The 11,763-nt window shown below is 36.6% G+C and overlaps 1 protein-coding gene across 1 annotated transcript in view; it reads right to left on the reverse strand.

Moving 5' to 3' along the window:
- The window catches only part of mgat4a (alpha-1,3-mannosyl-glycoprotein 4-beta-N-acetylglucosaminyltransferase A), a 68,656-nt gene extending 58,371 nt beyond the window's left edge, over positions 1–10,285 (reverse strand). Inside the window, exons 1-2 of the mRNA XM_077215280.1 lie at positions 10,097–10,285; positions 9,430–9,732 (exon numbers count right to left, since the gene is read on the reverse strand). Coding sequence (XP_077071395.1) covers positions 9,430–9,523 — 94 coding nt within the window. The 5' untranslated portion in view covers positions 9,524–9,732; positions 10,097–10,285. The remainder of the gene's footprint in view (positions 1–9,429; positions 9,733–10,096) is intronic.
- Positions 10,286–11,763: the final 1,478 nt, after the last annotated feature.

An 11,763-nucleotide genomic window follows, 5' to 3' on the forward strand; every position in this document is an offset into this window, starting at 1 on the left:
GGGTTGGGGACCTAGTAACATTGCCGGGATCAGTCCCGGAACGCGCGCTATGTGAACAAAAGCCATAATCAATGCCGTGTCATAATGGTGACGTTGAAGTGAAGTGAAAGCAGGCTAGTGAAACGGTACGTAATGCGCTAGTTTATGATCGAATCAGAGAAAAAAAATGCACAAGCGTGGTTTCTCCAGAGAGAAATCGCAGCTCATAAGCAAACTATAGACGCTGCTGAGACATCTCGTCACATCGATGTCACGTGTCTTTACAGGATTTTTACGGGTTGTTTGTGAACGCACTCTCTGATTCCGGAAAATCACTGGCAGTGTGAATGAACCAAAATCAAATGAACCCGGGTCAAATCCCGGTTCACTTTATCCGTGTATTTCCAGAATCTCTGTGTAAAAGGGGCTTGAAGGGTTAGTTCACCCTACAATGCTGAATAAAGTCGTCGTTTTTGTTATTTTTGGAACAAAATGTATTTTCAATGCTTCAAAAAATTCTAACTAACCCACTGAGGTCACATGGACTACTTTGATGATGTCTTTATTGCCTTTCTGGACAAGGACAGTATACCGTACATAGATTTTCAATGGAGGGACAAAAAGCTCTCGGACTGAATCTAAAATATCTTAAACTGTGTTCCGAAGATGAACGGAGGTCTTACAGGCTTGGAACGACATGAGGGTGAGTCATTAATGACATAATTTTCATTTTTGAGTGAACTAACCCTTTAATGCAGTTAAACGTTATAGAGATACATAGATTAAGCATGTGTAAATTACCTCAGTCTGTCCGTCTCTACCAGCGTCTACTAATAGCGGCACCACGTTTACTGCACCTCGTGAGAAACGTCATGTAGCTTTTAAGTTGCTAAACTACATTACTGATAAAGTCTTCAGAGCATCGCTGAAAACACGCGAGTGTGTTGCTGTACTGTATGTTTGCCTCGTGCGTTTGAGTGGGAGACAGAAAGAACACGAGAAAGATATGTGATTTCCATAATAACTAATAAATGTATAATACATAATAAAATGAATTTTGTGGCCAAAAACTTGTTGTTTTTATCCTTTTCCTTACTATTATGTATTTGCTTGGGCAGTGTCGTAGTGGGTTTTGGTTTTTTGCTGTTGTTATCTATAATGATCTTTTAAATAACTGTGTGTGTGTGTGTGTACAAAATTGCGCGTATTTGAAAAAAAAAACATTTTAAGTCATTTATAAATAACATAATATAATGAACATTTATTCATTTAATGCTAGCAATTATACACAAAACTGGCAAATTAAAAGGGAAATGAACGTAAGCAGCTTTTAAAATTAAAATCTGATATTATACTAAAAGAATGTGTTACTCCCATCATGAAGCCAGACTGATGGTATTAGTTTTCAGAGTGAATTCATGAGTTTGGCAACTCCAAATCAATCGCACTGAGATCATGTTTGAATTCATCACCACTAGGCTTGTTTAAATGAATTAAGCTTAACATAAAAAGCCTATGAATGAGGGAATAAGGAATGCAGACAGAGAAAATGTGATTGGTCATATGACATGTGGGTGAGTTGTTTTGAGAGAGAGAGAGTCATAATCAAGAACAAAGGGAAAGGTAGGGGTTTGGAATGACTGGGATACAAATGCAGTTATCTGACCCTACAAACAATGAATGAGCCACTTCATCTTTCCTCCTCTCCTAGTTAGCACATGTGCCGGGAAAGCAAGCAAGCAATGGCATTCATTAATTGCAGAACATACAGAATGATGGAAATCCTCAGTCTAAAAACATTTCTGCTCATGCCACAGGCAAAGGATGTGTACATTTATGAGAAAAGGGGCATTTAGAAAAATCGGTAAGATGTTTAACAAAAAAATAAGACAGATAAGATAAAAAATTTGATATTGTTTTTCATGTTCTGCCCTGAAGAAGCTTCATAACAGATATTCCACAAGACAAAATATTATCTGAAATAATACAATTTTCATTCAATTATTCTATTTAAACGTTTACATACCATTGGTTCTTGATATTACTGTATGTGCAATGTATTATGTGTCCAATTTTTTGGGCAAAACCACACAAAAAAATCAAGAGTTTGTCTAACATGTCATGTCACATGTCAAACAGTTAGTGCACTGCTCACACAAAAATAGAGTGGTGCAGGAGCAACGTATTTTTGTAGGCCAAAACCTGGAAATGAGTTAGCATTTTATCACTTCTGGTTTTTGGTTAATGGTTTTTGGTTAAATGCTTGAAACCGCTACAGTCTGTGTCATACTTATAAGGAAAACAAACTTTCAAGGTAAATGTTTTTAAACAAAGACTGAAAGAGTTATTGGAAGCTCAGTGATGTGACATTGAAGCCATGCAACCATGGTGTAAGGTCACAGACCTTATTTTCTGCAATAATCCAAAAGCCAATCAAAAAATCCTATTGGGTTTTTGACGAGGGAACCAGGGTGATGCTAACTTTTGGGCTGGCCTACAAAAATACATCATTCCTGCACCACTATTAGAACCAAGTTAAAATAACTAAACTATTTGTCTTGTGGAATAATTGTAAATATCGGTTTTGTCAAATAGCTACATCAGGGCAGAACAAAAAAAACAAAAAATGTATAATCCATCCTATCAAAAAAGATGCACATCTTGTGAATTTTGCAAGTGGTATGAGCAGAATTCTGTATTTATATAACAAAAAAACACTATAAAATAAACAGATCAATGATAAAATATGAGAGAGTGGAAAATCCTCAAATAGCTGTAAATCTGATGAGTAATCACATTAAAACACACACACACACACACACATGCAGTGTCAATCTGTAAAACACCTAGTCAGAAACCACTGCACAAACAAACATCTACAAAAATGATAGTCAAACATGCTACGGACAACATAACAGTGCTAACTTGAGCACAGTAGGAAAATGATCCAATCTCATTCCTCCAGACGGAAAGAGATTAAGGGGGAAAGCGATCTAAAACCATGAACAAAATCACAAACATTACTGCATTAAATACGGGTTCACTTGAGGTGTTGTAATCTGGTGCCGTGAAAATGGAGCCATCATATTTTATTTACAATAAATAACAATATCATGATTTTTCTTATTTCGGTACTTGATACGCTGCTGTTCTGAACGCTAGGTGGCATTGTACTACCCACACTAATGCAAAACTGGAACAAAATGGACAAAGCTGGTGAATCTCACTCAACGCGACCAAAATTGCCTTATTGTCATTATGACAGCTTTTTTATTTATGGAATAGTTAATTACTTAACAAGGAAAAACTATGATGGTACCAGTTTGCAGTAGCCTATATAATCCAAAGTAAACAACATGATATAAAACCTTAAGTATTTTAATACAATGTTCCAATAATGGAACCAAATATAAAAAATAAAAAAAACAGTCTGTTCCAGTATTTTACAGAGGAAGACAGAGAAAGAATATAGCACACGTTTTTTACCAACATACAAGCTGACATTGAGTGTGAGTGTGTGAGAGAGAGGGAGGTTACAAAAGGAGACAAATAACACCTTCCAGAAATTATATCACAGAAGTTCAAGAGACAGCTATCGAGAACTGCAGCCGTTTGCACCGGAAAAATGGGGCGCATGAGGTGGTGAAACTGAAAAATGTCAAGGGCTGGAAATGTTCAAGGACTCAACGACAATGGTTGCGTTCTCCAGCCTAATATGGAGGAAGAATGGCGGAGAATGCCACAGTGATAAGAGCGTAATGGAGACTCAATGAGGACTTGTCTGAAACGCAGATCTGGAATGATCTTGGAGCCAGTGCAGGGAATTATGCAACTAGCATCACTGAAGACAATGCTTATTAATGAGAACATTCTGGTTCCTCACATGCTGAAATTCTTGCTCTCAAAGTCTCAGTTCATTGTAAAACAATTTTTCTCTCTCAGAAACGTGCTTAACACAGCCCCCTCGCTCTTCTCTTGACAGGGCACGCGTGGGCTCCTCCCAAAGCTAAAAAATCCAGCCCAAACAGAAGCACAACCAATAAGTGTATGTGATGAGCCTTAGAGTCTTCTCCGTGAGCTCCATTAGAAAGCTGTGCCCTCCCTCACTGCTCCTCTTAAGCTTATCAAGCCTTTCCTGGCCCGCTATTTTTGGCCTATTGTGCTTTCCACACACCCCGAGGATGCAAAGCCTCTGTGGGCTCAGCGGAGGAGAAGAAAAGAAAATAGGAGGTATAAGCCAACGGTGCAATTTTAACCTCTGGTACTAGAACAGGAGAGCAAGTGGAATGATGTAAGGTGCCATCTAATTACTAATTTGATTTAGCTGTCACTTTTATCCAAAGTAACTTCCAGCGAACATATTAAAGGGCCCCCTGGAGCAACCTGGGGTTAAGTGCTTTGATCAAAGGCATAATGAAGAGCCACAGATCAACACTTATGGGCTCTGAAGCTATAACCTTTAAGTTAAGAGGCCAGATCTTTTACCATGCCACAGTTAACTACAGAAGCCTTACCAGTTAATTAAAATATTGTTAATCAAGACAGAAATACATTAAAAACAGTAACATATTTAAATATTACAATCTTTAAAATGCAGTTTGTTCCTGTGATGGCAAAGCTGAATTTTCTTTCACTAATCCAGTCTTCAGTGCCACATGATCTTTCAGAAATCATTCTAAAATGCTGTTTTGATGCTCACGAAATGCTTCTTATTAATTATCAATGTTGAAAACAGTTGCTTAATATTATTATTGAAACCGTAATACTTTTTTTAGGATTCTTTGATGAATAGAAAGTAAAAAAAAATTAAAATAAAAGAACTTAAAAATAACAGCATTTATCTGAAATGGAAATCTTATTACAACATTATAAATGTCTTTACTTTAAACAATTTAAAGCATTCTTGCTGAATACAACTATTAATTTATTTTAAAAACAAAATCTTACAGAGCCCATATGTTTGAACCAAATAATTCGTGTTCCGAAGATGAACGAAGGTCTTACGGGGTTGGAACAACATGAGGGTGAGTAAACACTGACAGAATTTTCATTTTTGGGTGAACTACTATTTAACAAAGAGTGTCAGGAATTAGCAGACTTGAAACAATTTAGAGATGAGAAACTATATATACTTTTCCCTTTTGTGTTTTTTTCCTTTACATTTTAGTTTTCATGGAATTGTTGTAGATCTAAATAAATAAATAAAATAAAAATAAATTATAAAATAAATAAAAATATGTTTTAATCAGAAGATTTGTTTGAAATGTTTTCAACAAGAGTTATTATCAGTATAGGTACACTGTTAACTAACAGAAAAGTAAAATTTCTATTTGCTGTAGGTATATTGCCTGAATTCATCTGTTTTATTTTTACTGTAGGTAAACCAGAAATTAACAGATAGTTTTCATCTTTAAATTATGGAACAAATCCTGTTAATGAGCTGCCAGTATATTTCCTGTTATTTTATGGATTTATTTAATATTTGCGTTTTTTACTGTAGTTATATCATTTCAACAGAAAGTGTCCTGTTTTTTTACTATAGATACACCATTAAATGACAAAGTGTCCTGTTTTTTTTTTTTACTATAGATACACCATTAAATAACAGAAAATTTCCGTTTTTTAATTACGGGACAAAGTCCTAGAAATGAGCTGCCGGTACTTTTTCTGTTATTTTACGGATTTATTTCTTAGAGTGCATAGTGTGCATTGTTTTAACGTAACATAAAAATGAACAAAATAGAATACTTTAAAATAATGTAAGTAAATATAAGTTGTTGCTGTAGTATTGAAAAGTGTTATTAAAACCATACAGCAATGATTGTTAAGTTGATTAAAGGATACAATCCCCTCCCCCTTTTTATTTAATTTGAACAAGCTTGTCATGACAATACATATGTGATTCAATAAACCATGATGCATCACAAGATCATATTCATAACTGACTCAGCAGTCAGCACAGCCCTATTTTACTTTCTTTTTTTTTTATGCGGCATTCACTGAAGGGAACAAATCAACTACTCTGACAAGTATATTATATGAGAATGAGCATTGCATACCAGTAAGACACACACAACAACTGCAAATATATTGAAGTTCTAATCCGGTTGAACTATAAACTAGTCTACATAACAGTCCGCTAAGACTGAAATTACAAGATTGTAAATGTGTTGGCCCATACAAACAGCGAACAACACTCGATATCATGCAGAGCAGGCCTGACTGAGAAAAGGCAACATAGCAGCAAGTCAATAAGAGAATTATTCAGACCCCAGTGGTATCGAGCTATGCGATAATGAGTCACTACATACAGTGACATCAATGCCCTCCACGAACTTCCGATGGGGTGTACATATGTGGGAGGGTTTTATGTCAATGAATTCTGTGACCTTTCTCTCTTAAAAAGCTTTTTAGATCTGACTACAATATTCATCATCTAAAGTTATGAATCACATTTTTTTAGATTTAGCTTACATTTCAGAGGTTAATCCAACAAGCTGACACACAAGTGTCTCTTCAAGCTATAAACAGGATCTTCAACGAAATTAACCTTAACAAAATCAAGGATTAGCCTAACAGTTTTCCAAAGACAAGTTGAATGTGATGTCATAAAAAGGGGGAATTTTTGGGGGAAGAGGAATTTAAATTTCCTCTCCAGGACTGTGGTCTACTATACAGCCTTGAGTCTTGAATTTTAAGGTTGATTTTGTAGAAGATCCTGTTGAGGTACGGCTTGATGGTACAAAGAGACATATATAGTAAGCTAAATGTCTGTATAATGTGAATGTGTGTACTGCTTAATAAAATGGTAGAGAAAAAAGAAAAGAAAAAGACATACAGACTTGCAAAGGTAACTGCAGAATTCAATTGACCCAAATCAAACAAACGGATTTGCAAAACAAATCTCCCAAGTACCAAAGAGCAAAAATGTCATTCAACACTTGCATGAAAATGGAATGAAATATCTGTGATAACACATTGAGTGTTACAACATCTCGTAGCAATTACAAATGTTTTCCCATTTGTTTGGGTTGGGAATATAAATGACGCGGAACGCAAATTGGCTAACCTCTACATTTGGCTAAATCCCAAAGAGAAATCTTGTATAAAACAGAAGTGAAAACAGATCAGATCAGAGTTTGGCAAAGATCATCAACAAGCATATAGAACTGTATGTTCTGCTTTGTACAGTTCTAATCAATCCAGGGATTTAACTACAGAATGATCGACCATAGAGCAATGAGCTGTCACAATGTGCACCAGAGCTCATCGATTTCCAACTAGAGTACTCGGGGTATTATTCTCTCAACTCAAATTTCCAACATTAAGACATGTCCAGAGTTCCCTTTAGACACTTTATGGCCAGAAAATATGAATTCCTTTAAGATTAAGGTCAACTATAGTGCAGCTAACTGGACGTGTTCTCACAACCTGTGGTGCCCATTATCAGTTTATTGATCCACTCTTGTGGGGTTTGAACCTTTTGGTCACCAGCTCAGCTATTTAACCATCAAGCACCTTGTAAATATTACCCAAGTATTCAGTAGTTTAGGCCAAAATACCATAGTTACTACAGTTAATATCTGCAATAAAATTTGCGCACTCTACCACTTTCACCAAAACTGGAAATTAAACAAAAAAGGTGTCTTAGTTTGTTTTAAGGAATTGCATATTAATTATACACCAGTTCTGGTCCTCTACGTTGATTGGTGAGGTGGCATTCCAAGCATGTCGATATTTAAGCACTGATATCATATCCATATAAGGCAGAAATAGTAAGAGTAGTATGCTATTCAGAATTCGGCCTAGTTGAGCAATGCTGAAGAAGTCAGTTAGTCCAGGAAAAAAAAGTACATGTAAAGAGTATTATGTCTGAATTCACAGTAGCCAAAAACTACCTGGGAGATTAAGTCATGTCAGCTTTACTTATATAGCGCTTTATAAAATATAGATTACAGACTTCAAAACAGCTTTACAGTGATAACAGGAAAATGATGCATTTCGGCTGTTGTTCAGCTGAAGTCAGTTCAGTGTTGATTCAGTTCCATTTTAAAGATCATCAATTATTAAATTAGTTCATTTCATCTATAAAGCAGTTCTGCAAAAAATGATGTCATTGTCCAGCTCAGTTCAGCTCTCATTCAACAGCGTCAGTACAGTCAATCAATAATATTGTTGAATATTAGGTGTCCCCAACTAAGCAGGCCAGAGGCGACAGCGGCAAGGAACCCGAACTCCATCAGGCGATAGAATGGAGAAAACAAAAACCTTGGGAGAAACCAGGCTCAGTCAGGAGACTAGTTCCCCTCTGGCTAATGAACAAACACAATGTCATTATGGTTCAGGTTGCATCACAAGTCTTATTATTGCATTACTGCTCTTAATATTGGGAGATACGAGGGTCTGTGGCTCTACTATTAGAGAAAGAGTATCGGCTAACTTAGATCAAGTGTGCCTTGATAACCAATCACATTACAGTCTTGACGTCATTGATTTTCATTCAGAGTTGTGTGACAGTCAGTCACTGTTTGCAGAAACCATAGAAATGAATGGGAAGTGCCGTAAACTGAATCATACCTGTCGCGCAATTGTCTGTGACTTCTCTTATAAAACAGCATTTTTTTCATTTTTAAAAATAAATAAATCCAAAACTAATTTTTAAGAGCAAACATGTTGAAGATCAGCCGATGGGACTGTCGATTTGTTAAATAAGCTGCTTTCCAACAAAAGCGGTTTATTCAGCGTAGTGAAACCTATCCTCCATTGACAATCCATTCAAAAAAAGAGGGCTTCTGGTCTTTTCCCCTGCATACCAGTGTGTTAGCAGGCATTGCACTTTTTTCTAACCTTGCAGGCTTGTTTTCAAGTGGCTTTAATGCAACTTACGCTGTGGGTCACATGACATTGACATGATGACGAATGTAGTACCTCCGGATTCCATTCATACTACATACATTCATTATAGAAAATACTTTTTTATCAGAAGCCAAGTAAGTTCTTGATCAAATGTACTAACTACTGAGACAGTATGCAGTTTCAGACACAACAAGTGTTTCTTTTATTTTACTCCGTGTTCGCTTAGAGTGGGTTTCTCTCACTAGAGTGACAAATGAAAAACCCGGAGGTGGAGCGGAGTGATAACTGAATAACTTGAGTGGGTAGCAGGGAAATCTTGTTGATGACTTTTAAGACCAGATTTTAGACTCAGTGATGCTTGAGTGACACGAAGTGTGTTGGTTTCTATTGGAACTATTTTCTTTGTCCGGAGAAGTAATAAACCAACTAAAAGGCCAAGTTTATTCTGCACTGTAAATGACTGGATAACAAATTTGTTGAACTTTTGTATAAAACTTGCACTTGTAATTATGCTATAGTACTGAATGGAAAGAACAACAGCATTCTTGCACGTGTGATACAGCACAACTGAATGTTTCTCAGAAATGAACTCACCTTTGCCATTTTGCCAAGCCGTGTACCATGACAGACTGAGAAACGACGTGAAGAAAACAATCGCAGTGGCAACAGTTCCATGTCTGAGCCTCATCTCATTTCAGCGCCTCCCCGTGCAGCTGGTCCTCTGGTCCTCCAGATCCAGGCGTGCATAAGCGCTTCAGAGGATCATATACTGTCCTCTTCTTCTTCCTCCTCCTCCTCCTCCTCCTCCTCTTCTCGGTCGCTGCTGGAGTCACGAGGCAGCCCAGCGGAACTGATGCATTTCCAGAGAAAGATGTGCAATCCTCATGCCTGCCGTTACTGGAAGAGATCATGAATAAATGAAGATTCACGGAAAGGCACAGAAATAGACGTGAAAACATAACGTTATATTGTCTTGTTTTCGGTCTTCTTTTTTCCACCGCATTGATTACAACATATTTAAACAAATAGCTGTTTAAATATGCAACCATGTTTCAGAGGAAATTAATCACCGATAGACATACAGAAATACTGCAGAGGGAAATTAATATAGGGGGAGGGGTGATTAAAATAAAACATTGAATCGTTAGAAAAGGCCCCATAATTAGGGGCTGAGAGATAAACAGAGTTGACTACCTGTCGGAGGACCCCACAAATATGTCAGACTGGTATGATCAACAGCCCCAAGTTCAACACTTCTTACCTTTCAGCCTGTTGTTGAACAAACAACCGTTACGGCCCGATCTCATAAGAACTATCCAGTAAAATAAACCGAGCAGAAACACGTTTTGTAATGTTCGTTAAAATAGCCAAATTAGACGCACCGTCCAGCCAGAATCTTCAGCGGTGGTGTGATCTCTCAATCAAGCTTTGCTTAAGACCACACCCACAGAGAGATACGATCGCCCACCCAGACACATGATTGGCTGGAGTCAACAGACCCCACCTATCAATGACGTTGATTGGCTGGAGCCAGTATACAGCTCCTGTCTGCCACTACACGGCGGACTGAACCTATCGCACACTCACTCAAGTATCATTTATTTACTTACTGATTTTTTTACTGTTACTATTTTTCTTTCTATTAAATTAAATATATTCCATTGTCAAAGTACCATGTGCAAGTATTTATCAACAAGCTCACACGGCACACATGCACACAGTAAATTTTATATTAAACATATTTTCCAATTTAGGAGATTGAATGTTGTATGTTTGTTGTATAGTCAGTAGTAAGTCATTAAATTACTTTAAATTCACATTTAGAAAATCCATAAAAAGGAATCTAAATACTGAGTGGAATTGGTATAATGTTAATGATATATTTAAATGGTATGCTTGTGTTTTTTCCCCCACTAATTAATATTATTAGGAAGTTGCATACATACAATGTAATTATGACATTTTATATATTATTTTTAAAATGTAAGAGCTACCCAAGTACCCATACATTTTGCAAGCCATAAAATGTCCTAATTTCTACTTTCCTGAGAATAGCCTACTTATACTACTCATATAATAATACTACTCATTGTCATATTTAGATGTGTGTGTATGCCATGTACAGTATGCTGTCTGAATGTGGGCGCCAGAGGGCACACACATTTAATGAATAATAGATTGGCTTATCTGACCTTCACTATCACTGATAGCTTGTGGGCTTGAACCTCCATTGTATGCAACCATCTCTCATATATTTTCATTTATTTTCCCTATTCTTGTTATTTTAATGTAGTGTCATCTAAAGTGGTATTACTTGTGCCCCATACCAATTGCAGTCTGTATTTAACCCTCAATTTTGCTTTGGGGTCTATATGACCCCAATCGACTTTTCTTTAGTTAAAAAAAATGGTTCCCTTCATCTCAGTGGAATAATTTTTGTTGACTTTTTCTAAATTATCTATCTATATACACACACACAAAAAAAATTCTGGGCTTGATTGGGTTGTTCTAAAGGTATGTTAAAAAAATAACACAAAAGGCCTTGTTTGGGGTCAATATGAAAAAAGTGTTTTTTATTTTTCATTTGTAAAAAAAAAAAAAGAAAAAAGCAATAAATCCAGCATAAATCTGAAAATTTCCACACAGAAATGAAGGCCTGGTACTAGAGCACAAATGCAATGTAGAAAAGACATGCTCACTCACTCTCACACACACACACACACACAAACAGGTATGTCTGCCACAGAGAGCATTTGCATAGAATTTGGCAAATAAAATCAACCATAAATGCAGAACAAAGATAAAAGGGGTGAGACCTAATGCACGCACGCGCATGCCACGCACACACACACACACACACACACACACACGTGTGACTGCCACGGAGAGCATCAGTAAGAAATTTGTCAAATGAAATCAGCCACAAAT

This window comes from Siphateles boraxobius, unplaced genomic scaffold (assembly GCF_051911475.1).
Source record: "Siphateles boraxobius isolate OS27281-9 unplaced genomic scaffold, OSU_SipBor_1 7, whole genome shotgun sequence".
Taxonomy (NCBI): domain Eukaryota; kingdom Metazoa; phylum Chordata; class Actinopteri; order Cypriniformes; family Leuciscidae; genus Siphateles; species Siphateles boraxobius.